The sequence below is a fragment of the Nicotiana sylvestris genome, chromosome 12 (assembly GCF_000393655.2).
Source record: "Nicotiana sylvestris chromosome 12, ASM39365v2, whole genome shotgun sequence".
Lineage (NCBI taxonomy): Eukaryota > Viridiplantae > Streptophyta > Magnoliopsida > Solanales > Solanaceae > Nicotiana > Nicotiana sylvestris.
In genome coordinates, this window is record NC_091068.1 from 156578691 (window position 1) to 156605863 (window position 27173).

Here is a 27173-nt window from a genome sequence, read left to right on the forward strand (position 1 = left end):
TATGAAGAAATCATGATATATCACACTTCCAATCGATGTATTCGAAAGTCTATGGGCTAGTAGATGACAAAAGTATTTAGAACATCATCTCATCTTATGCTAGCAGCCTTATTGCGATGTGACAACAATAACAACAACCCAGTATAATCCCACTTAGTGGGGTCTGGGGAGGGTAGTGTGTACGCAGACCTTATCCCTACCCTAGGGTAGAGAGACTGTTTCCAACCCAGTATAATCCCACTTAGTGGGGTCTGGGGAGGGTAGTGTGTACGCAGACCTTACCCCTACCCTAGGGTAGAGAGACTGTTTCCAAATAGACCACCGACATCTTTCCCTCCAAGAATATCCCACCTTGCTCTTGGGAAGACTCAAACTCACAACCTCTCGATTGGAAGTGGGGGTTGCTTACCATCAGAGCAACCCCTCTTGTTGCGATGTGAGTATACTCATTATTCGACTCTCACCAACCTTGGACAAAAGGACCCTCAATTACTATAAATTTGTACGTGACTTACACACTTTGAAAAAATCTGTGAATCAAACTATTAAAATTGTAGTTTAATTGGAGGTTTACGTAAAATATAATAAAACATACCTTTTAAAATAACATTTTATTTAAGGAGTGGAAAAGCTAAGAACGCATAGAGGGTTTCAGAAACATAATAGAATATCACAGGATTTAAACATAAGACCTAAAGTAACTTTTAAACCTCCTTTGTCACATTTAGTATAGTTTTTCCTTCTTTCATGAGAATTCAACAAGTTAGATATTTGCACAATTAAAATTATCAACAAAAGAGATTTAATTAAACCCTTATTTTAGTCGCAATCATAATTATTATTAGTATTTGACTCTCACCTATCTCTGAAAAAAAAAAGAAAAAAGCCATCACCCAAATACGAAATTGACAAGATTTTCCTGTTATTAATACTTTGCTCAAACATGTCCATGCCCTTTATATGGGATCATTTAAAATAAGAGCATATTGGACGGTAGAGGCGTATTTGTGCCAAAGTATTAATGAGGGGCAAATTTGTCCAATTTTATATAGTTCAAGGGCAATATTTGGACATTTTCCATTTAAATAATTGAAAGAGGTTTTTGGAACGTGATATTCACGCACCGCAAACAATCGTGAAGCAAACCGACAGATAACACAAATAGATGTTCCCAACAACAACAGTAACAGCACATTCTTTAAACCAGAGAAGGAAAAGCTGCCATTTGAAACACACCTTTAATCTTCACACAGTTGTGGAAAATGGCGGTAGCATCAACTTCTTCTTTAGCTTCTCAACTCTCTGGCCCCAAATCCTCCTATTCATGTCCTCACTTCTCTGGCCTCCGACCTTCTTCTTTGAACTCAATTTCCTTTTCCACTACTCAATCCTTTTCCCAAAATGTTGATTCTCACCTTCGCCTTTCTTCGTCTCAGAAAGGTTGCAGAGCTGTCGTCACTATGGCCGGCTCCGGCAAGGTAAAACCGCTTAATTAAGTTTAATTAAGTTTTTAGATGAGATGTTTCACACATATCTAATACGTTGTGTCTGTATATCTCCATTGCGTAGTACATTTTTAAAATTTGATTTTGATTTGTTCAGTTGGTGAATGTTTTTTCTGACTTTTGCTTTTACTGAAATTGGGGAAAGATAATAAAAAGGCTGCTTTTTTGTAGTAAATTGAATCAATATTATTACTATTAAAAAAACAGCAAATCATAAGTATGTGAAGCTGTAATTTGGAGGTACCTTTTTTTAACATTGTTAAGCATGGATTGAATATCAATCTAACTAGGCATCAATCTCAAACTAGTTGAGGTTGGCTTATGCATAGATTGGATAGTGCTTAAAAATTAATTTCTGTGACAAACAGTAACTAGAGTGTGGGAAAAGTTATACTCCAATTATTAGAAGTAGTAAAAATCTTAAGTGTCATGCGTAAATGAAATGTTTTGTTTCCTTGGAGATATAGAAGTGAAACGAGAGAATTTCTTTACAGAACGCATATTGTTGAAAAAGATTAGAACTTTATGCCCCAACCATGGCCTATCAGTTATTGTAGCAACTCAACTTGACCAGTCTCTCACCGCTAACCACATCCTACCTGATATAACCAAGCAAACTTACAAGATTGCTTGTTTCTGCTCAACTAGGGAAATATTTGAACTATTCCTTCATAACAGGAGCTCACTTTGTTATTCAATCAGAACAGAAGTTGAAAACTGAAGAGAAAATAGAGGGGACAACAAAAAGTTAAGAATTGGTTTTGTTAAAGAGCAAATGTAAAATCTGAAACTTTGAAAAAGAGGAAAAGTGAAAGTACTTGCAACTCGTATCAGTACAATGGTCTTTCCTAAATAGTAGCTTCCTCTACCCTTCTATAACACATTTAAATGTTTGAAGTATTGCCCTTAACCTATTGGATGTCTGATCTTAGCTTTCTTATTGCTTGCAGTTCTTTGTTGGTGGCAACTGGAAATGTGTAAGTATCACATATTACTTGCTCTTCTCGCATTATTTAATCGAAACCACTCCTTGCATTCTTTATGACTGGTGGCATTTATTTCCCACGTGCTTCATCTTCATTATGTTCATCCATGTTCTCCCAGAATGGAACAAAGGACTCCATAAGCAAGCTTATCTCTGATCTGAACAGTGCAAAGCTCGAGTCTGATGTTGGTGAGTTTTTCCATGTTGTTCGCATCCCATACCATCTATGTGTATGTTTATATCAACATTTCTGTGAAGCTGTCCTGATGGCTTTCTACCCTATTAAGATTTTGATTACGGAGTAACATTTGTAAGCTTGTAATAATTGCCACAATGACCCTCCTTTGCTGACTTGTACTTTTCTCCCTTAGTTTACCATGGTTTGTTGTGCATATCCCTTTCTTGTTCTGTTCAAGATGATATCTTGTTTTTTGTCAAGACCACTCGAGTAACACCGTGCCCTTTTTTTATTTTTTGCTTGTATTTGCAATCTGAATAATTCTTTTCATAGACTTGGTGGGTTTACTGTAAACGTGATTAGTGCGGTTTGAACCAGGAGGTCAAGAAGCAATTTTGGGATGATTTGGACGAGATGGTGCGTAGTATCCCACACACAGAGAAGTTGTTCATTGGCGGAGATTTCAATGGTCATATTGGGGCTAGTTCTAGGGGTTATGATGATGTGCATGGCGGGTACGGTTTTGGGGATAGGAATGAGAGAGGTAATTCACTGTTGGAGTTTGCTAGAGCTTTTGATTTGGTTATAGCTAACTCGAGTTTCCCGAAGAGGGAAGAGCACCTGGTCACTTTCCGAAATTCAATGAGCAAGACACAAATTGATTATCTTCTCTGCAGGAAATGCGATAAAGGTCTCTGCACTGACTGCAAGGTCATCCCGAGTGAGCACCTCATGACTCTACATAGGCTCCTAGTTATGGACCTGGAGATCAAGAGGAGTAGGAGGAAGAGGGCGGGGTGCAGGCTACCTAAGATCAAGTGGGGTAACTTGATCAAGGACAAAGCTCAGGAGTTAGGGGAGAAGTTGTTGGCTATGAGGGCCTGGATGAGTATGGGGGACGCGTCTAGTATGTGGTCCAAGACTGCGGATTGCATTAGGGTAGCTGCTGGAGAGGTCTTAGGGGTTACGAAGGGTTCTCCTAGGAGTCATAAAGGGACTGGTGGTGGAATGGAGAGGTTCAAGGTAAAGTGGAAGCTAAGAAAGCTACTTATTTGAAGCTAGTAGAGAGTACAAACGAGGAGGGAAAAAAGGACTTAGTGTCAAACGGGCCGGGTGGGCTAGGTTACTGGGGTTAGGGGGGTTGGTCCGTTCACTTTAATTCATCTGGTTAACCGGATCGGTCAAACCCGGTCAACCAAAATTCCTGTAGAACTATTAATCAGCCCGGTTTAACGGATAGATTCCATTTTTTATTTTATTTTTTATAAAGGTTTTAGAGTCTAAGGCAATGCAAAACCTTTGAATTTGCTCTTTTTTCGTTAATTTACTTGTTGAATGTAAACCTTTCAATTTGTAAGTTTGAATTTTGAAATAAATGTAGCACTTGCAATTTATAAGTGCAATTTTTTCCCATCTTTATTGTATTCTTTATATTTTTACTTTATATTAATATAACTTACAATAATTATACAAAATACAAAAAAAAAAAAATTACACTAACCCGGCCCAGCCCGGCCCCTTGTACCTGTAACCCTTATGGTTCATTTTTTACCTGGATGAACCCGAACCCGTTAAGTCTGATAACCCCTAACCCGTAACCGGCCCGGTTCGAAACCCGGACGGTTTCAACTTTTCCCTACCCAGCCCGGCCTGGCCCACCCGTTTAACACCCTTAGTGTTACATAAAGGCAAAGAAAAAGGCAGAGTTAGCAGTTACGACGGCTGCAAACGCAGCGTTTGCTCGTTTGTACGAGGAGCTCGAGGGCAAAGGCGGGGACAAGAGGTTGTACCGGTTGGCCAAGGTGAGGGAGAGGAAAGCCCGTGACTTGGACCAAGTCAAGTGCATCAAGGACGAGGATGGAAAAGTGTTGATGGACGAGGCACTCATTAGGAGAAGATGGCAGACATACTTCCATAAACTGTTGAATGAGGAGGGGGATAGACGCATTGTTCTGGGTGAGTTGGAGCACTCCGAGAGTCGGCGGGATTTTTGGTACTGTAGGCGGATTACGGTAGAGGAGGTGGAAGGGGCGATGCGTAAGATGTACAGGGGTAGAGCAACGGGGCCAGACGAAATCCTGGTGGAATTCTGGAAGAGCGCGGGGCAGGCAGGTTTGGAGTGGTTGTTTAATGTTATTTTTAAGACAAGAAGATGCCTGGAGAATGGAGGTGGAGTACGATGGTTCCGCTTTACAACAACAAGGGTGATTTCCAAAATTGCAATAATTATAAGGGTATCAAGTTATTGAGTCACACTATGAAGGTTTGGGAGAGGGTGGTAGAGGCCAGGGTGAGGAGGTGCGTGTCTATTTCCGAGAATCAGTTTGGATTCATGCCAGGGCGTTCGACTACGGAAGCGATTCATATGGTAAGGAGATTAGTGGAGCAGTACAGGGAGAGGAAGAAGGATTTGCATATGATGTTTATTGACCTTGAGAAGGCATACGATAAAGTTCCGAGGGAGGTCCTGTGGAGGTGTTTGGAGGTTAGCGGCGTTCCGGTAGCGTACATTAGGGTGATTAAGGATATGTATGATGACGCTAAGACTCAGGTGAGGGTTGTGGGTGGTGACTCGGACCATTTCTCTGTGGTGATGGGGTTGCACCAGGGATCGGCTCTTAGCCCATTTTTGTTTGCCTTGGCGATGGATGTACGGTCGCGTCACATCCAAGGGGAGGTGCCTTGGTGCATGCTATTTGCCAATGATATGGTGTTTATTGACGAGATGCATAGCGGAGTTAACGCGGCGTTGGAGGTTTGGAGACAAACCTTGGAGTCTAAAGGTTTCAAACTGAGTAGAACCAAGACAGAATACTTGGAGTGCAAATTCAGTGAGACCCATGATGCAGACGTAGAGGTTAAGCTTGATGCTCAAGTTATCCCCAAGAGAGCGAGTTTTAAGTATCTCGGGTCTATTATCTAGGGTAACAGAGAGATTGACGAAGATGTCACACATTGCATCGGAGCGGGTGGATGAAGTGGAGGCTCGCTTCCGGTGTTCTATGTGACAGGAATATGCCGTTAAGGCTTAAGGGTAAGTTTTATCGAGTGGTGGTTCGACCCGCTATGCTGTATGGGGCTGAGTGTTGGCCAGTCAAGAACTCCCACATGCAGAAGATGAGAGTAGCAGAGATGAGGATATTGAGATGGATGTGTGGGTGTACCAAGCGAGATAGGATTAAGAATGAAACTATCCGGGACCGAGTTGGAGTAGCCTCTGTGGAGGACAAGATGCGAGAGTCGCAGCTGAGATGGTTTGGACATGTTAGGAGAAGAAGTATTGATGCCCCTGTCAGGAGGTGGGAGATATTGGCCATGGAGAGTTTGAGAAGGGGTCGAGGTAGGCCTAAGAAGTACTGGGGAGAAGTGATTAGGCAGGACATGACACTGCTTCAGCTCACTGAGGACATGACACTTGATAGGAGGGTGTGGAGGTCGAGGATTAAGGTAGAAAGTTAGTAGGTAGTTTATAGTGTTCACCGATAGGCTTAGTAGCATGCATGTCCCTTCATATTCTTAGATTTTTATTACGTTATGTGGTTTTGGTCGCCTCGGGTATTGTATTCCCTGTTGCTATTATTTGATACTATTTATCCTTTATCTGTCCCTTTTTTTTCTCTTCCATCTTTCTTCTTTCCTTGCTTCCCTCTTCTTCTTCTTGCCCTTCCTAAGCCGAGGGTCTATTGGAAACAACCTCTCTACCTGCATTAGGTAGGGGTAAGGTCTGCGTACAGACTACCCTCCCCACCCCAGACCCCACATATTGGGATCAAACTGGGTTTGTTGTTGTTGTTGTAGAAGGTTTGGGGGGGTGGGGGCAATTATAAACAGTGAAGATCTGCAATCAGAGTGTTCATGCACTGCCTTATCCACATGTCCTATTGACACTCGACCCTTTACAAACCTAGAACAGTAAAAAATCTTGTAAAACAAGTCCTCTTAAATGTTCTGGCTGTAGCATTTAGAAGGAACCCATGTTAATTAGCTTGCTCAAAGAATGTTAAAGTAAGGCATGAGAAGGACGCCAAAAAAAAATGATGCTTATGTTAAGGTATTTCTTCTTCTAGTTATTCTTTGCAGTTCTGCTGCATTTTATATAAGTCAGTTTCCTCACCCCTACTCTCAGTCTATTTGTTTCTTCTTGCTTCGCTTCCCCTTTCGACTACATAGTACCGAAAGAAAATAGATGTAGTACCAATCTATGTAATTGGATTGTCCATGGTCCTGAGTTTCATGGACCTTGGTGCAGATAGCCCAGTCCTTTCAAAGTATCCAAGCTTATGGTTGCTGCATTGTAATATCAAACCCACACATAGAGAAGACACTTTTTGCCACCTATGATGTTGCGTTTCATCTTCTTCGGTCAATTTATCGGCAATGCTGAAAATGTTATTGATTTTGTAGCGTTTGGATAGTTATTTTATCTTCTGAATCAGTTGCTAACACAAAAGAATCTGTCTTTTGGAAAATTTGCAGATGTGGTTGTAGCACCTCCTTTTCTGTACATTGATCAAGTAAAGAGTTCACTAACTGATAGGATCGAGATTTCTGCTCAGAATTGTTGGACTGGCAAAGGTGGAGCTTTCACTGGTGAAATCAGGTTAAGCTCCATTATAAGTTTAAGTCTAAATCAGTAAATGCATCAGCATTGCTTTGCTCTTCAGTGTATAATGGTTTCTGTTAAGTCTTAAATTGGTCTCGAATATTAACTTGTAGCATTTCCAAATTTCTGAAAAGCCAAACCAAGATTTCTTAGGGAAATAATTTCGCCTTGAGAGATTCTCTCAACCGGGCTTTTAATTAACAAAAAGGTAGCCCAATGACAATTTCCCCAGTAGAGGAGTGACGAGATGGCTAATGAATCCACAAGTTTATTTTCGTTAACCTGATACCCAGCTTAGTTCTAATTGGTTTGGTTCCTTCCAAGGTGCATCTAACATCTATTTCTTCTATGTTTGAATAAGCAAGTCTTTACTAGATTTTGACCAGCATTTGAGCCTGGATTACTCGGCAGTTCTGACGGAAGTCTCTCTATGTATTCTCCCTATGGTTATGTTTGTCTTGAGACTTGACTGTAGGATTTTGGAGTTCTTACTGTGTCGGATTTCTGGTCGATATAACTTTATTGTATTCCATGCAGTGTGTTGTATAGTCATCAAACTATGACCTTTGAACTTAAGTTATATACCGTTGAACTTAACTTGTTCCCCCCTCCCCTCAAACCCCACCCAGAAAACAAGATGTGTTTCCTTAGGTAATGGCTGGCAGGGGCATTCTTCATTATTCATATTTATGACTTCAAAATATGTAACAGATCAAGCTTGGGGCCAATTGTTATCCTTTTAATTTAACTCCTTTTTCACTTTATAATATATTTTCTTTAAAATCTGTAGTGTGGAACAGTTGAAAGATCTTGGCTGCAAGTGGGTCATTCTTGGGCATTCTGAGCGGAGACATATAATTGGAGAAAATGATGAAGTAAGGCTTTTCACAAGAACTATTGATTTATGAAACTTATGAAGAGCTAAGTTATTTGATCACAAGTGGAGCAAACTAAAGCATTTGCCAGGTCTTGATGATACTTCGCTGTGCATTGAGCTGTTCACTAAGGTCTTGACTGGGCCATTCTGTCGTGCAGTTTATCGGGAAGAAGGCTGCTTATGCTTTGAGCCAGAATGTTGGAGTTATAGCCTGTATTGGAGAGTTACTAGAGGAAAGAGAAGCAGGAAAAACTTTTGATGTATGTTTCCAGCAATTGAAGGCCTTTGCAGGTCAGGCTTTGCTAATTATGTTCTATAAAAACAAAAAATTATCATGTGGGGGCGAATTTATATTCCTTGACTTGTTTTAATAAATTTGTCCCTTATGCTAAAAGCATTACATGTGAAAGCTTTATCTTTCTTAAATTTGTTTGATTGAAATTTTCGGTGACATACAGATGCTTTGCCAAGTTGGGATAATGTTGTCATTGCATATGAGCCAGTATGGGCTATTGGAACTGGCAAAGTGGCGACACCTGAGCAGGCTCAGGAGGTGCATGCAGCTGTTCGTGATTGGCTCAGTAAGAATGTCTCAGCAGAAGTTGCTTCTGAAACACGCATAATATACGGAGGTATTCCTTGAATTTGAGTGTTGAATTCACATATAAATAACTTCTCTTCTTCCATGTTTCATTCATGAGAATATATGATTTGTTAAAATTTAAGATTGCATGTGTTGTGGTTTAGTATCATGTCAACTAGGTATTGAAAATTTCCCTCTTCCACTTGAATTATGTGGAGCCTTAGGGTGTCAGCATTTGCAGTTGTAAACTGTTCTTTTTGTTGGATTTTTATCATTTGTCCCTTTAGGATTTTTTTTTTTTTTTGGAGTCAGCAAAGAACTTTGATGTATTGTTAAACTTGAGAAATTGTCTTCATGAACTTGTCTCTCTCTTGAAAAGGGCTATCTTTTGTGTTTCAAAATTCGATTTGTGCCTTCTTAGAGGATGACATGCCTAGATTTTTTGTGACACTGACATGTAATTGGTGTGGTTCCTAAAACTGTAACTTTTTGACAGGCTCTGCGAATGGAAGCAACTGTTCTGACCTTGCAAAGAAAGAAGATATAGATGGCTTTCTAGTAGGGGGTGCTTCCTTAAAGGTAAATCTTGTATTTGCTAAGTACATGCATCTGGCTGGTAATTTTTCTTCATTTCCTTGTCAACTGTAGCATATGGCCGATTAAGGGGAATCAGTGGAAATGATTGAAACTTGCATGAGCTATATCCTGGACGAAAATTACTAGACTTAGTGGATGAATAAGCTATTGAATTTTAGCTGAACAAGATTCTACGGCATTCCTAGAGAAAGAAAATCATATCTAGAAAATGTTGTTCCCAGTGACTATACGTTAACTACCCGTTTTCTTGGACACAACATTCTTTGGTTTTGGGTCGACCATTGCAAGCTGCGTGGAGACCCTAAGTTGGTTTGAAAAGAACTCAGCAACATGTGGAGTTTAGTTTGAAGAACCTTGATAGTCTGAGTGCAAAATCAAGAGCTTGGTGGTCGAAGGGAACTGTGGGGTGCATTGAGGAAGAGAGCCGGCTGGAGGTGAGAATTAACAGGAACAGCAGAAAGTGCATTATATGGTTTTGCTAGCCTGCTGTCAACTGTTGACTGGTCATTATGCTTAGTGAAAATGGTGGCAGGCGAAAGCTAAGACGCTTGTTTGAGAATGCAGCAAATGATCCTGGAATGTCTGGGACCCCACTGTTACTGTTATGGAGGGCATAAAGTGAAGAAGCGACCAGCTACAGGTGGTGGTTGTATCTTATTACATGGTGGTAGATAAAGAAGGTTGGGCAAAGAAACTAAACATTACAATTAGTTTGATTAACTGTGTAGTAAAGTAAACCAATACAGCTGGTCTGCGTATTTCTTTTTTATTGACACTGTCTCAAAGCAGAGCTCCTCCGTGTGAAAAGATTTGTTGAATATTTAAAAGGTGAGCTGCATTTAGAACTTCTTAGTAACCTTAATGTTCTATTTTGCAGGGTCCTGAGTTTGCCTCCATTGTTAATTCTGTGACATCCAAGAAGGTAGCTGCTTGATCATTTGTCATGGGTGGTCGTCGTGGAAAATAAATGGCTTAGAGAAGTACCAGTGGCAGAAGGATCAGATGACCAATTTAAAAGTGAGTTTTGTCATGGAATTTTGATACCTTTTCAACTCTTCATTTGTAACTTACTTCTCATCCATCACATTCAATAACACACTGTGGTGTACCAAAATGGTGAGCTTCACAGTATAAATGTTTTTTAGATAGCGGGGTTTGGATGTGTTGGATGCTGCTTGACACTTCAGCTATACCCATTCCCTGCCCCCCCCCCCCCAACACACACACACACACACACAAAAAGTGCCTATGCTTCAAATGATGACTGACGATTGTGAATTATGGTTGAGGAGTTCATTTTCTGCTTTTTTTACTTAAACTACAATTTGGTTTCAGATGCTCGAGGGCACCTTAGATCAGAAAGGAAAAGTAGGTTAGGGAGAACCCGTGCTCAAAGCATATACTCTGATACCACCCTTTGTAAGACAACAAGTGTATTTCTTTTGGAGACAGGGGCAGCCCGACGAATTTTGGGGCCTAAAGCCAAACTTTACGAGGGACCTTAACTTTTTAGTTTTTTTTTATTATTTATTTGAAGTCTATATTTTAGTTTTTCTTATATACAAAGTTATTAATAATTTTCTTATAATCAATAATTCCTAATAAGTATTTCTCAATTGACAATATAACTAATCCATTTAATCTTTGTTGTGCCATTATTGTTCTTAGGTAAGATTTTATCAATTTGAATTTTGAAAACTTCTTTCTGTTGAAGCAACGGTAATATGAATTACTAAAATTATTCCATAAGCAATTTAGGCATTTGGAAAAGAATTAAATTTTTTTTATTTGATTAAGTGTATTAATTAAACTGTTATCTTCTAATTGTATTATTTTTCTTAATACTTGTATCAAATTGTTACTTCCTATATATCACATGTTTCTTACGAAATTCGGGTTCGATATTCATTTCAAGTGCAATTTTCTTGGTAGAAAGAAATCAAACTTTTTCACTGTACAAAATTCTTTTTTACACTTATACATAGTGTATTAGGTGTAAAAAAAAATGGGACCCCCACAAATACGGGACCTAAAACGTTTACTTTATTTGCTTTATGGAAGGGCCGCCCTTGTTTGGAGATTGAATTTCTGGCTTCCATATCAACCTTAGGAAAAAACTTTGGCAGAGTATGTCCGTGGGGTATTGCAATCTTGGTCATGCTTGCTTATGCTTATCTTGGCTGTTGTGTTTATCTTGTTTTCTTATGTCCTGCCTTTGTGTCCCTCAAATGAGTCCGCAAAGAAGAAAGAATAGAGTGAACTATCTCTACCATAACTCGGCCCAACCTAATACTAGTATCCGATACAAAGTATAGTGCATGACGGAGTCCCAGCGCACAGTGCATGGTATGATCTCAAGAGTACCACCACCAGAGTAGTAAAATGTTAGCCTATATTGCATAGCCACATACAAGCAGTAGGGACGTGGCCAGAACTTTGGTTCAATGGTAAGGATGTAGCGCAAAAGTGTGGATTAGACACACTTGACAAGTTCAAAATTCAAATCCCGCAACTGACCGAAGTCTGGAATTTAAGTGAGAGCAGGGTAGATGGACAGGTCTATACTCCCTCGGGTTCCAAACCTGTGAGCATTGTTGGGCTGGGATCAGTCAATTCATAGTGGATTTCTCAGTTATCAGAATATTTGCATTAGCACGGGATAGAATATGGAGATTGCTTTATAGCTTTATTCTAGAATATGAATCTAGTTAGAGATAGCAAATTGATTGCAGAAAGTTAGAAACTACATTGTATATGTTGGCTGATTATATATGGATCATCTTTATAATGCAACATATGACTTATAAATGCAAGTGATAGCAAATTGATTGCAGAAAGTTAGAAACTACATTCACTTTATTCACTGCTCTTATATACTTAATGAGAATTATCTAAATTAATGACTAGGTTCTAAGAAACGAGAATAAGAAACCGTTTGATTAAAACTCATTTTAATTAACATGTACCAATGGGTTTGGGGTGTGTGTGGGGGGGGGGGGGGCCATATTACTATGCCTACTTTATAATTCTTAACAGAATCTCAATCATTTTTCCCAATGTTCGTGCACTAACATGTAATTGTAATACTCTACAAGTCAAAGCGACCGAAAAGACAACAATTATACGGCCCTTGAATCATCAAATAATTGAAAAGAGGCTTAATACTTCTAGCCATACCGGTACACAGGAACACCGAAAGGCTCGAGCTCGGCAAAATCTCTTTTGTACGAAGACTCAGATTTGATGAAGGGCGTGTATACAGTTTGCTACAACATTAGCAGCGGAGCACAAGCATGTCCCAAAGGAACCAACCTTAAAGCTTCGCACTTCGTTTTCATTAGCCTTCAGCCCTTAGTCTTGAAAAATGGATCAAGAGCAGCATTGCTGTTGCGCGTGCTGCAATTGATCAAAAAAACTTGATCTCTTGGGAGATATTCTCCTCTAAGCATACCATCTTGCAAGCCTTTAACCCCGTGAGCAATGCTGCAATGTCGAGATTGCTTCACTGGCAATATTACTCTGCAAGTCTTATTCGTTTCATCCACAATGAAGACTTTGCTCGCAAAAGCAATAGTTATACAGATCCTCCAAGGAAGACTTAGCCAACACAGGTAGTTAAAATGATCATTCACACTTTTCCTTCATATTGGAAATGGACCTTGTAATCATGTTGCAAAGTCGCAAGGGTGCTTCTGCAGGGCCCCTCTGTAAAAGAAAATAAAATAAAAATAATGAGACAACTAATAGCTCAATATGCTTCAAACTTAGAGCAGGTTGAGATTGCTCACCTCCAAATACTGTGTGAAGACGTTGAAGATCATCTGCTGAACAAGCATCTATTAAAGCATAGACACCAGGTCTTAAAGCTTCATCAATTTCCCTTCATAGTTAAAAGAAAAAAATCATTAAAGTTGGAGAACAGGAATCAAAAATGCAAATCATATTTTGCCTCTTAACATGAAATCAAAAGTGAATACAACAAAAAGTTACCGGATGATTCCATTTCTAAGGCGACCATATCCACAGTAAACCCATATGTAGCAAGATAGGAATTGAAAACAATGGCCACCGTAGACATCTTTTTGCTGCCTAATCTGCGAAATGGGAAAGGAGCAGTCATTGTATGAAAGACATAAACAGTGAAAGCAACTAATGCATTGATGACCCAAATCTGAAACTTGCACTAGTACCCTTCTAAAGAGTAAATGAGACAAGAAACCAACTTCTCAAATTATCTGGAATCAAAAGAGAGGACCAGTAATATGCTTCCTATGTTTTCTAGTTTCAACAACCGCAGAACTTTTCTCTTTGTGACCAATAGAAGGAAAATTTATTAATAACATACAATATGAAGCTAGTAAATGAATCAAAATTAAAAAAAAATATTCAGTACCAAGCTAGTAATGAATGGGAACAACCTAAAAACTGATTGATGACCAAATCAAGCTTACAACTAACAACAATAACCACCACCACCCAGTAGAATCCCACTAGTGGGGTCTGGGGAGGGTAGAATGTACGCAGACCTTACCCCTAGCCCGAAAGGATAGAGAGGTTGTTTACGGGAGACCCTCTGCTCAGAGACAACAAGTTTACAACTAACATGTTCAAGAAATCCAAAAAGAAGGATGAAGCTCAAGGCAAGTTCATCCAACAACCATGTAGTGGTCGATGAAGTAGGTTGAAAACTATGAAGTCATAGGTTCAAATCGCAGCGAAGGCAAAACACTAGGTGTTTCTTCCCATCTGTCCAAACCTTGGTGGTGGCCAGAGTCACCCGGTACATTTGCAGTAGAAGGTTCCAGGTAACCAGTGGAATTAGTCGAGGTGTGCAAAGTTGGCCCGAACACCACAGTTATCCCAAAACAATTAGAGCACTGTTTATAGTATGCTCGACTTTTGCCAGGGCCAAGAATTTCGAATCATAAAGCGCTCATCAGCCTAAGCATCAGTATCCACAATCAACCTTTAAAGCCCGAAATCCATCTGCTTTTTACTCCCATTTTTTCAGAAGAGCAAAAGGGCAACATCCATATATGATGGAGGCAGAGGAAGTACTTGGATCTGGTTAACCCAAAGTTCAAGTATTTGAAAGTTCCACTATTGACAGGGTAGAATGTACAAGTAACCTTACCTCTTCGTACACCCTTCGAAGGAAACTGGCGCATTTTACTCCTTCTTGCACTTCCCATCCAAAATAATCTCCTTCAACTGGACTAGTGCATACCATCTCCAAACAATTAAGGAGCCTGCCAACTGAATCTTCCAGAAGAGCGATGCAGCGCCGTGCCTCACTACACATTAGAGTGAAAACCAAGATAATAAATCAGGATTTATAAGGGAAAGATTGCTCAACGTCCACACATCTATAACGAGTCTTTATCTCTTTTAAATTTCCCCAGGAATCATCATAAATCACTACTGTGAAAAAATAAGGAAAAGTCCATGAATATTTCTGAGTTGAAGGAAACAAGAATCAAGGAGGCAGCAAACCTTATGTGATGCTTAAGAACATTACACAGCATGCGGCAGCATGCCGCATATAACTTTATGCAAAATTGTCTATCCACAGCACTTCTTTCGGTTCGAGGAACCTCAGTTTCTCCGAACATCAAGCCTCCTGTATAATTTGAACAAAGAGAACCTTTGGATATCCAAAGCTGGAAAATACTCTGAAATATTGCAGCAGGCATATGCAATAACTGCCCAATATGGCATGCTTCCAATTGGAAGAAGGCGTGTTTGGCAGAAATTTTTGTCAGCACCGAAATGCACATAAGACAGACACAGCCAGGGTCGGGTTCAGCAAAATCTTTCCTGAACTTAAGATTTCTGAAAAAGATCTTGGGACCTTGCAAGTGCAGGACTATATTGAGTAGAGACGATACTAAGCTCTGGATATGCCTTTTGACCACAGCCAACTTCTTACGTCCTATAAAAAAGATAAAAATGATAGATACAAAACCCCAAGTATAAGCACAAGTCTGACAAACTCAAGTATAGAGGCAAAAGTATTGAGATTTTGCTACTTAATACGAAGAAGAATCAGCTCCCTAGACCACCCAACAGACAAACGAATAACAGCACAGGCTCCAGAGAGAGCTCATGCATAAATAGAAATCTTCGCAAGTACTTTGCCTCTGAACACATTAATAAATTCCTAAACTGATGTCCTCTTAGCCTCTTTATATGCCATGAGGAAAGCCAAGGCAATTATTGTTCCTTTTGATTAATTTTGTGTTCTAAAAGTAAACACCCCCCTGTGAAAAGATTCTTTAGAAAGGCGAGAAATCACGAGTGGAAAGAATCAAAAGTCCCCCTTTTCCAGGGAGGCGATGCTATTCTCTTCCTTCCAGTCAACACGCTCCTCTTGTGAATTATCATTTATGACTTAAGTTACTCATCTGTCCAAACCGGAACTTTAATATTTCATGTTAATGCAGCACCTGGAGGATTTAGAAACTATTTACGCAGCCATGCTCTTACTCAAAAATATGCTTTCAGACCATTAGGATTTTTTTTCCACATCCAAACCGTTAGTAATAGCATAATGAGCATCTGATTGTTAGAGCTATTCAGCTAATTTCAAGTCGACAAGGACGACAACAAACAGTGTTTTTTTAACCTTCACAAGGTAAACTGAAAAATAAATATATCATCTCCTGATCTTTCTTGCACTCCAATGAGCTTGATTTCTCTCTTATTTTTAAACGTCTGGACAAAATTATGCCAATGTCTGTAAGAAACAGATGCTATCATTTGCGAAGTTCAAATGACAGCAAAGATTTTTGATGCAAAAGATGTGGCACGTATCTTGCATTTCTCTTAGTATTTGAAAGTAAAGCTTGGATATAAAATAGTACTTACCTGAGACAGATTCAAGAATCAAATCCAAGCAATCAATGCCTGCAGCAACATTAGCCGAGACCTTTCCTCCATCTGAACTTCCAGTAGTTACTTCATAGTTATTAATGCAGTGTTCCTGCACACCAACTAATGCTCTCTCAATAGCCTGAATAGCAGACAATAAATGCAATTCAGAAGATCTGCTGACAAAATTCGCAAATGACATCCTCAATCTGGATTTTAACTCATCCAAGTGGTTTAGCCAAGTGGAGTTGGGTAGGTCAAGTTCTGGCAGACCACTTAGCATCTTGGTACTTGATTCTATCTCTCGTGATGCTAGAGTAGCGTCCTTCCCCTGTAACGATATGCACTTCCCCATGGCCTTCAGATGCAATTCTATTTGCTTGACAAAGAAATCTCTAGAAGACAAAGGATTAAGCAGCGGAAATATTTTTCCCAGCTCTCCAATGAACTTCACAACACCATCCAACCAAATAAAAGAAAACTGTTCTAGTGCCCCACTATGGTTGGCAAACTCAAAAAGCAAAACTTGAGAAACTCGGACTAGTATGGGAAGTAGACTCGACAGCAAGGAAGTAGACTTGGTATGCAACGAGAATTTTAGAATAGCTGAAGAAGCATTGAAAATCTGCCGCAGACAAAATGCTGCTTCAAGATTCTCTCCTTTGAAAAGTCCTTGTAATAGAGATTTTCTCAAATATTGTTGCTCAAAGTCTACATTGGCCAAAAGAGACTCAAAACCGGAGCCAGCGGAACCAGAATGCTGTTCTTCCTTATTCGCAGAATCAACCTCATTAGCAGAGTCCCTAGATGGGTGAGTTCCCATTGGCAACAGTTTATTGCAAAATTCTGTCTCAATAGAAAAGTGGGTACTAGACAAACCTTGAGGGCATTGATCACCCTCAAGAAACAACAAATGCAAAACGGAGTTTAATAAGTCCGCACATGTTTTCATTGTGGACAGAAGTTTGAGGGTGCAGCTTGTTGATTCTATAAGAGGACTGCTACTTTTAACATCCAAATTGTCCATTGCAGAAGCTAGACCACATAAGAAGCCCTGAAAGCAGGAAACTACAGGTGAGACTTTTTCTATTTCCTGAAGCCCAGCTAGATCACCCACTTTTCTGTTAACAAACACGACATTTAGGGAGTCCAGCAAGTCCTGTGCATGTTCCATTAAGGTGTCAGCTACAGATAAAACACTTCTCCATGAATCACCATTATCAAGGAAATCTGGACATGGATCATTTTCTTTCATATCAGTCTCTTCATGGCCATTAGCAGAACTGAGAGCTCCACCATAAGACTTCCCAGCAGTCAAAGCAAGAATAACTTTAAATTGATCTTTGAACAGAGTCAAAAGGATGAAAGATGTGTGATCCATCAATGAGAAAATCATATGTTTCAATTGAGGAGAAGTCTCTCGAGAAATTGCACTCTGAAAACCATTTATCGCAGATAATGACTTCATAAACCAAATAACAGGAGAGCTCTCCGACAAGAAGCAAGCTAGCAAGGATTGATGACCTTTCTTATCTTCGCATGATGCCAGTATTAGATTTTTAAAGGTTCTCCGGCAGGTCACAAGCAACCTCAAGAGCTCATAACAGTTGCATAAAGCTACGGACCCATGCTGATCAAACAGGCAGCCAACCACAAGCCTGAAATATTTAAGCCTTCTTAGCAAAGCTTCAGCTGAAAACCAAAGATCTAAATGACGATGCAGAAAGACAATAATGCTTGATAGCCGGATAAAGGACTGGATCACTGGGTATAGAAAGTATCCCATGTTTCAAAGTTACTGAACTCAAGACTGGACTACATTTTGGAATGCTTATCATGCAATTTCAGTATCATTTTGGTAACTTTTCACAAATAAGATTACAGTAAGAATTTACTAGCTTGAAGTTGTTAAGTCAACATTTAAAAAATTTCCAGACGGCCAATGCTAAAGGCATTTAAAGTCTGAGAGAACAGCAAAAAGGGGAAAGAGTGATATTACATTATTACCTGTCGATATTGAGAATGCTAGTCGCATAAAGTGAGAACGATTTTGAACTAAGATGTCCTTTTGGTATCCAGCTCAAAAGGTTGAGAAATGCCCGGCATCTGGTGATTTCTGTGTTAAAATTAGGAGTTAGTTCCTTTTCACAAGCTTCAGCAGGTATGTTATTTAGTAAATGATGGATTGGCTCTATCAGTAACGAGTCATTATCCTGTGGATGAACACGTCTGAAAAATGTTGTAGATGACTTTTCAAGCACATGTATAGCATTCTCCCAATCAGGTGAACTGTTTATATCAACTTCTCCAACATATGAAAATATTGACGACACAGACTTCTTCAAGATTTGGCAAAATCTGGATGCCATGTGCCTGCAAATGGGCTATTATAACATACAGTTAGAACATCACAAGAAGCTACAATTACCAATAGAACTCAATAAGGTAACCAGATAGCACAATAAACAAAATCATAAACTAGCAAGCAGTAATTGGACTAAGATTATCCAATCTAATACACCTGGACTTGAGTAGTGTCCAAAGTACTGAACAACTTTGAGATGCTAATGTGGTCCCTTATGCAACTGACACAGAGAACTACAAAATCCAGCTGAACATGATCTACTTCTACCCGCAACCCACACTGGTCCTTGAAATGAGTAGATTCTTCCCTTTTAGAATATAAAAACCTGCCTCCAGGATTGGACAAACTCCGAAGATCATTCCTTTGGCAAGGTAATAAGGAGAAAAAGGTCTTTCATTTAGTTAAATGGAAGACACTCACAATGGATAAAAAACAAGGTGGTTTAGGAATAAGGAATTTGAAGAATCACAGCAAGGCTCTTAGAATGAAATGGTTATGGAAGTACTCTCAAGAACCCCAATCTTTATGGGGCAAAGTGATCAAAGCAAAGTATGGTGAGGAAAATAACTGGGTGTCAAAAAAAGTCAGAACATCATATGGAGTAAGTGTGTGGAAATCCATCAGAGAACTTTGGCCTATAATGAAGAATCACTCCTCCATAAGAGTGAACAACGGAAGGAACACATCATTCTGGAATGATAATTGGTTAGGAAACGGAAGCTTAAAGGAAAGATACCCCGACATGTTTGGTTTAGCACAAATCCAGCATAAGACAGTAGCTAATATGAGGAGTCATCAAGGATGGGAAATCGCTCTAAGAAGACAGTTGAATGACTGGGAGATAACAAGATTAGCTGACCTTTACAAAGAGCTGGAAGCATTTAAAGGATTACAGGAAGGTTTTGATTCACTTTGGTGGAAGAGGCACAATAGAGGGGTATACCGGGTGAAGGATGCATATAAGATTTGAATCATAATAATCAACAGGTGGACCCATGGCCTTGGAAACATATATGGAAAACAAAGATTCCATACAAGGTAGCTTGCTTCACTTGGCTACTAGCAAAGGAGACGGTATTAACCCAGGATAATCTCATAAAAGGGGGAATTTCTCTGTGCTCAAGATGTTTTCTGTGCGGGGAAAATGCTGAAACTGTTACACATTTGTTTCTACATTGCAAGATTACAGACCAACTATGGAAAATCTTTATTAGTCTTAGGGGTATTTCATGGTCAATGTCATACAGGCTTAAAGATGTCCTTTATAGCTGGGAAGAAGCTGGAGCTGAAGCAACTAGTAGAGATAGATGGAGGACTGTCCCGGCTTGTATCTGGTGGACAGTTTGGAGAGAAAGGAACGCTAGATGTTTTGAAGATAGAAGCAATCCAGTGCAGAAGATCAAACTCAATTGTATTCTTCTTTTTTGTTTCTGGTGCAAACAGATTTACATAGAAGATACATTGACAATCATAGACATACTAGGATCTTGCTAGGTCTCGAATTAGAACATCTACTAATCCTCTCCATGTAAATTTGGTTTTCAGTGCAACCTATGTACTAATGTTTTTAATATATACAATAGTTACCAATTCAAAAAAAAAAACCCGCCTCCAGGAGGACTCAAACTTGAGATCCAAATTGTAGCAGGCATAAAGAAACTACTACATAAGTCAAGTTTGCATATCAGGATAGATTTCACATATGAATATATGTTCCTGCGGGTTGTTTCAATAACTAGATGAAATTTTACTTCAGTTTAATATCAAACTTGCTGTTATACCCATGAACCCTGTAGTTGAACCAAAGAGCATAAACCTGTTCCCTAGTCGTGTCATTCTTTGGCTGAGATTTTCTTATCTAACGGATAAATAAGTAACATTTACATGGAAAGGTTCTTTCAAAAAGTTGTGACGTGTGATGCATGAAGATTTTGTTGGTCATTAGTTAGCAAAAAATGTGGTAAATGTATGTGCTGTAGAAGCTACACAAGAACTTACGCTTTGTTCATACAAAATGGTGTTGCTCAGAAGTTCCACGGAGACCAAATGTCGGTTGACTCCAATCACGTAGCCAGAGTTCTCTATATGATTCCTGAGCTCACTCATATTCGTGCTTAAACAAGGAAGGGAGTTCTGAATTAGAGCTAAAAGAAACTTCTTCAAATCTTTTTTGGAAGCATGAGGACACCAGATATCAACATTTTGGCAAATAATCCACCACAAAGCAGATGGAAACAGCTTCTCATCTATAGAGCCAATACCAAGATCCCATACCTCGGTTTCATACAGATAATCGAGATATGTATCCTTACTGCTTACTTGGTCCACTGAGGACTTAGATATCCTATCTTCAGTCACTAATGAGAGATATCTCATCATGAATTCTGTGAGGCCTACTGCCTCTTTCCTCAGAGTTGAGACATGTTTTTTCCACTTTTTAGTATCCTTGGAGTATGATGACAGACCAGCATCACTGTCTAACCTAGACTGGACTAGATTATTATTCTTCTGAAGCAAGTAATCAATGGATTTCATTTGCCTATTTAAATCAACAAGTCTTTGAAGAGCCATACCACTCAAAACATAGATAAGGGGACAGCAACCTATAACAGTGTGCTGATGACAAAACTCAGCAATAATATGTATAACAGCAGGAAGAGGAGCTGAAGGATGGACAACCCAAGAAAAATAACTTTCGTCTTCCCAAACAGTCCTCTCCAGCCAGTCCTTTGCAGAAAAAGCTGCAAAAGAATCAGCAATTGCTCTTGACATCTTCCTTGATGCATCTGGAGGCATCAGGCTAATGGCTTGTCTTTGCAAGCTTCTGCAAGACATATATAAACGAAAGAAAAAGACCAAAATCCAGCATACTGATAGGATGTCATTCCCAAGTGCAGTTGCCTTACTGAATGTTCTGTCCGTTACCAAAGGAAAGAACATGTTAAGAACATCTGGATCTTGCGAGACCAGGCTACTCAAACCGGGACGGATAACAGCCATCAAATCTTTCACAGAAAGAGCAATGAGGTTGCTATTACCACTAGTAACAGTCATTGAGTCGAGAATAAGGGCATACACTTCTGTCAAACTTTTCCCGAAAAGCTCGGCTTTTAGATCAAAGCAAAGCGTGCCGCAATTACTCAAACATGGTTCTGCAGAATCACTCTCAGCAGGCAACTGATATTTTGATTTTATCCATTCTAGAGATTCTGTAATATCTACAATCAACTGTCGGATGCATCCACTTGCTTGGCCCTCAGGAATGGACTTGACAGCATTTCTGATGGAAAGTCTGAATTCTGGAGAGCACATTAACATGCTAAGAGAATTAGCAAATGAGTGATAGAGAAAAGAAACTCTGGATGCTTCGTTGCTTCTGAGTGATGATACTACTTCTCTAACAGCTTTGCTTAGCGTGAATATGGCAATGTTAACCTATAAAGTTCAGGATAAAACAAGGACCACAAAATAGTTCAATCCCCAAAAAATTAACAATAATAAAGCATGAAATTAGAAGTCAAGCTCACCCATTATCACTAGCACATAGGGTGCAGAAGAAGGTGGATAGTGGTCACGAAGCTAAGATGTTATGTAAAGGTGCCATACCCTTCTAAAAAATTTAAGTTATCCCTCAACATCAAAATTAGCTTTCTGCAACCTAATCAAAGAAACTCCACAAACCTGTCGAAGTTCACTGTAGAGGTGAACCAGTCTGCATCCAAGCTTAAGTACCTCTGAAGTTAGCAAATGCTGATCTGAAGCGCTCAGTAGAGAGTGACTACTGGCTGTAAGAGCAAGTATCATACCCCAAAGTTTTTCTAGATCTTCCCCAACAACCTCATATTCAATATCCACTAAATAATGAATAGCAAGAAAAATTTCCTTGGCTGCTAGAATCAACACTTGCCCAGGTATTTGTTCTTCTGATGCGGCAAATGATTGTAGTAATTGATTCATTTGGGCAGTAAGCGACATGATCGCATCATAAATTAACTTCAGAAATTTAAAGCAAGCACCTTCTGATGTATCTTCAGTTCGTATATATACCTTTTCCAGTACACAAGTTGCAAGTAATTTATTGATAGATCTTAATGTGCTACTAACTTTCAAATACAGAGGTCCAGCTTCCAGTTTGGCTTGTGAGTGAGCATAAATCTCTGATAAGAAAAGTTCCATAATCTCTACAAAAAAATCAAAAACTGACTTTCGTGCTTCTGCATCCAGACCATAATAAGGACTTTTTGAAATTGCAGAACTATTGGAAGAGCTCTTGAAAAAGGCAGCAGAATTGCCATCCTGGTGCTTAAATGCGTCTGCACCGACTGAAACCCCATTTTTCCTACAAATACAATTAATGAACAGGCGTAGCAGCTCTCCAGCACCACTGACTGCTGATGCATTCTTCCAGGTTATAATCTTCCCCAACTTATCAAATAAGTGTCTATGGTAACTTTTTATGAATGTTTTCTCCTCTTTTGATTTTTTATCATCAGTGTGTCTATACTTGGATGTACTTTGAAGGCTCAAAAATCCATCAATATGAGTTGGATGGAACAATGCCTGCGTTAAAACTTCTTCTATCAATACAAGTAGATTTCTTTTCCATTCTGGTTTGGTTTCAAAGGCATTAACATCTAAAGCATCCCACAAGATCACCAAATCTTCAAAAAGCTTATCTATAAAATCGCGGAAACCATTTTTACGAGTTGGATGGACTTTTAGAAATTTAGCAAATGGCTCAAGCAAGTAACAAGACAACTGCTTGGCAAAAATACCCGCCTTCGTGCCTTCAAGCTTATCATTGAGAACCTTTTGGACAGATTCAACCACTATACTAATCAATGAAATCCACAAGTCTAGATTTTCATTAGAAATACCCCCATGAGATGAGAACACTAAGGATATGCAATCAAGAACTATGCTATGTAACTCCAATTCTTCACTAACCATAGGCTCATCACCCAGACGTATCAATGCATCCCTTGAAACATACTGGACTACCCGTAACAAGTCCCTTAAGAAGTGTAATGAAACACCCATCTTTTTTGATTCCTCCAAGCAGAACTTGAAAATCCCCCAACATTTGTAATCTAAATATGACCCTGCAATTTCCATCCCATGTTTGTCTCCTTCCACCCTAATTTTCTTTTCAGAAGAAACCAGTATTTTCTGAACCCAATTATTAAGGAAAACTATCACTCTCGAAAAGTTTACTGTCTGCATTTCCTCCCTGCTTTCACCTGTCCCTTCTGTTCTTGATTTCACATAATGATATGCCATTTCCAATTTTCTGCACTAGAATTAGTTTATTAGAAGAAAATCATCAATTCACAATAATCAGATGTGAGAACACTAATGTTTTGACGTGAAAATAATAGGTGGTGTCTGGTTCAGAAAGTTGAAGAACTTTTGCAAAGAAAGCAAAATTTCAGTTTTTCGCAAAAGCTGTTTTTCGATCAAATGCTAAAAGCAGGGAAAAAATTCAGTTAGTTTTGTTTGAAAAACAGTTTCCGGAAAAACATTAGCAGAAACTCTTTTCCAATTTTTATGAACCATTCGCAACCTTAGATGTTCTGTTTTTTTTAATGAGTTGTTTTTGCATTCTTGTCCAACCATCAGTCTTGTTTTGTTCTTGTTTTAGGACAAAACAAACTCTAACATTGCTAACAGACAGCATAAAACTAGTCAATTTATGATTAATCCTCACAATAGACGAGTCTAAAAAACATAGCAACATGGAAATTGATTGTTCATATAGCCAACCTAAACTAGCTTGGATTAAAGATAGTTACTTTCAAGGTAAAAATAAAGTAATCAAAAACATAAAGCAAGTTTCTCTTACAAGTAATAACAAAATCAGTTCTCCTAAAACCAAATTCAAACAGTTGCAAGCAAAGCAAAACAACTCCAAACTAAGCTCCCGTTTGGCCATAGATTTTGGCAATCTTTTTCAATTTTTTTTTGAAAACATTGTTTGTTCATGGAATATGATCAGTTTTTTAAAAAGTTTGATTTTTTTATTCAAGTTCCCAGAATCTAGTCTAGTGCAGTTTGGGGTGAAATTTTTTCTTCCACTCACAGAACAAGTTTTTTTTCGAATAAAATGCATGTCCAAACTCAACTTTTAACTTTCGAAAATTATTTTTCAAAGCAACTTCAAAAACTTTTTTTCAACCAAATCTATGTCCAAACCTAGCTAAAAACAAAACCAAACAGCTTTATAGTCAAAATATAGCTGAAGAGTGAAATGAAGTAATAGTACGGACTGTTGGAGAGGGATAGAGTTATTCTGAAGGGACAAAATCAACTGTAGATTTCTCCATGGGGATTTATCCTGAAGCTTAATTGATTCTTCACTTTCAGGCAGAACTATTATTGGTTCTTCAACTTCGGCGGGCTGCTGGTTGGTGCGATGGGATTTTGAAGGTCTGTTATGGACTTGTTCTTCTAGTTCATCGGTGCTGTTTTGCTTTCGTTTCTTCGTCTTCATCTTCTTCATCTTTTTGTGTTCTGATTTCGACTCACAATCCGCCATTGTTGTTTAGGGTTCTAGGATGAAGTGAAGCAGGGTTTTGGGTTTTGTCACAAGTGGGAGTTTGGGACCTTATACGACGTCGTTAGGCGCTTGGGGTCTTAACGACTACAAAGGTAAAGAAAACTGTAGTATAACATTTTTTTATGACAGCATCTACATATAACAATGTCTCACTATCCAAGCTTTTTCCAAAACTAATTTTTTATTATGTTATAATATATATTATCTATAACAATATTTTACTATAACATCCAAAAATATTTGGAATAAACGAGATTGTTATAGAGAAGTTTGACTGTAATTGAAATTTTATTACAAAAATTAACCTACCTATCAAAAACTAAAAATAATTTATAGATGTATAATTTATATATATTGGCTACAAAAAGAAAATATCTAATCGATCAACTATTTGTATAAGATCTCTAGCTTGCTTTATTTTCTCTGCTCACTTTTAAATTTATTGATTATCCTAAAAAAAATATTTAGTCCAACCCTACTTTAGATGTTTAGTGGCATCCTCTCCTCCCTAAATAGAGTTTCGTTTATGAAGCCTAAAGCTTAAACCATACGTAATCAGAAAGTAGAAATACAAGTTTAGATAATTTTGTTTGCATTAAATATGTGTACTTATTCAATAAAAAAGTTACAAAGGTATATATGACGGATACTTGATACTATTCAGTACCTAGTTAACCAATGAGATAAGTATATCTATTTGGGGTAAGACAGGTGGTTAATCCAACAAACCAAACTTGTCAGATTTGTGATTAAACAGGAATTAATAGGCCACCAAACTTCCAATTTCACCCCAGCTCATTAAACAAAATAGTGAAGTTCTCTTCTAACTTCTAATTCTAATTTCGAAAAGTTATAAATATCTCAATTTGACTTTTGAGGTATTGTTGCCCAATTCTTGGAAAAGAAAAACTAGAGTAGATCATTTGTTTCTTTGTAAATGAGAATAATAGCAATTTTTGTAAATTTAACTATTGATAAAGCTTATTTTAGTCCTCGTAATACATGATTCTAACACATTTAACTTTCAATTAATTAAAATGGTGATTTGGGGACAGGAAATATATTATATTTGGACTCTTTATAATTATATTACCATCCAATATGGAGTGGAGTAACACTATAAACTGAATAAAATACATGAATAATTAAGTGGTAGAACAATTTTTATTATGGTAAATTTGTAAATATCTACAAGTAAAAGAATCAAAAGTTTATATTTCAATAACAACATCCCAGTATAATCTCACATGTGGGGTGTGGGGTGTAGGGAAGATAGTATGTACGCAGATCCTACTACTAACTGGAGAGGTAGATATGATATTTCTGATAGACTCTCGGCTAGGGGTGTCAAAGGTTCGGTTTGACCAGTTATTTTATAAAATTTGTATCATACCAATTTTTCGGTTATTCTATTATGTATAACCAAAATTAAGCTTTTTTAAACGTACCAATCATATCGGTTTCTCTTTGGTATCGGTACAGTTCGATAACTTTCGTATTTTTTAAAATGTCATGTAAAAGTCACTAGTAAAAGTAGAATGTGCAAACGTACATATTTTTATAAGACTAAGCAAAACTCTCTAGACAGTTTTGTTGTTTAAATGGTGATGAATTATGAAAAGATGAAAGATGGTGTTTACCTCGAAAAATGGGTGTAACAATTAAAGATAATTTGTGGTTTTAAAGATATGTGATATATTATAATACTAGTAATTATACAAGTGATATTAAGCTTAAGTAAGAAAAGTTGGTGAACCAAATTAATGTTGTTGAAGCAAAAGGAACCTCGAGCTTGATTATCCCAGGGACCTCGAGGTCAACTAAGAACAATAAAGTACAAAGAAAAAACAATAAAGTTGAATAACAAATGTTGAGCACGTTAAGCAAGAAAAGCAGAGTGGAATGTTTTATTGTTGTGAGTAATGTGAGATGATCCTTACAAAATGATTGGGGTCCCCTTTATATATGAGGAGAAAGCCCCACTATAGTACATTCCTAATTGTAGTAAAGAATTCTATTGGTGCAGGTGTATAATAACCTAGTACGGACCTGTA

At 38.4% G+C, this 27173-nt stretch overlaps 2 protein-coding genes across 3 annotated transcripts; one reads left to right on the forward strand and one right to left on the reverse strand.

Moving 5' to 3' along the window:
- The first annotated feature begins 1091 nt into the window (after positions 1–1091).
- LOC104219874 (triosephosphate isomerase, chloroplastic-like) lies at positions 1092–10916 on the forward strand. 2 transcript variants are annotated; one of them, XR_709391.2, is made up of 10 exons: positions 1175–1478; positions 2456–2482; positions 2610–2679; positions 7145–7268; positions 8062–8146; positions 8307–8439; positions 8607–8780; positions 9228–9310; positions 10206–10345; positions 10664–10916. XR_709391.2 is itself a non-coding variant. In XM_009770626.2 (9 exons), exons 1-9 carry the CDS (start codon positions 1263–1265, stop codon positions 10260–10262), a joined length of 969 nt encoding a protein of 322 aa, XP_009768928.1. In that variant the 5' UTR covers positions 1092–1262; the 3' UTR covers positions 10263–10476. The 2 variants fall into 2 exon arrangements, 1 of the variants encoding a protein (XP_009768928.1); XM_009770626.2 differs by lacking the exon at positions 10664–10916 and having other exon boundaries at positions 1092–1478; positions 10206–10476.
- A 1418-nt stretch (positions 10917–12334) lies between these two features.
- On the reverse strand, positions 12335–25182 carry LOC104219873 (uncharacterized). The gene is made up of 10 exons (XM_009770624.2): positions 24830–25182; positions 22245–23853; positions 20562–21998; positions 18206–18582; positions 16196–17856; positions 14822–15260; positions 14463–14622; positions 13319–13422; positions 13117–13208; positions 12335–13033 (listed from the first exon to the last, which is right to left on the reverse strand). The coding sequence occupies exons 1-10, from the start codon at positions 25096–25098 to the stop codon at positions 12957–12959; spliced, it is 6225 nt and encodes a 2074-aa protein (XP_009768926.1). The 5' UTR covers positions 25099–25182; the 3' UTR covers positions 12335–12956.
- Between the last annotated feature and the right edge of the window lie 1991 nt (positions 25183–27173).

Bases quoted from the DNA above. Each gene is read 5' to 3' on its own strand.
- LOC104219873 (XM_009770624.2), bottom strand. From the start codon at position 25,098: ATGGCGGATTGTGAGTCGAAATCAGAACACAAAAAGATGAAGAAGATG. The intron at 23,854-24,829 runs GTCCGTACTATT...ATTCTAGTGCAG, and splicing joins AACTCTATCCCTCTCCAACA to AAAATTGGAAATGGCATATC. The intron at 17,857-18,205 runs GTAATAATGTAA...TAAATATTTCAG, and splicing joins AGCATTCTCAATATCGACAG to GCTTGTGGTTGGCTGCCTGT.
- LOC104219874 (XM_009770626.2), top strand. From the start codon at position 1,263: ATGGCGGTAGCATCAACTTCTTCTTTAGCTTCTCAACTCTCTGGCCCC. The intron at 1,479-2,455 runs GTAAAACCGCTT...TATTGCTTGCAG, and splicing joins CTATGGCCGGCTCCGGCAAG to TTCTTTGTTGGTGGCAACTG. The intron at 7,269-8,061 runs GTTAAGCTCCAT...TAAAATCTGTAG, and splicing joins GCTTTCACTGGTGAAATCAG to TGTGGAACAGTTGAAAGATC.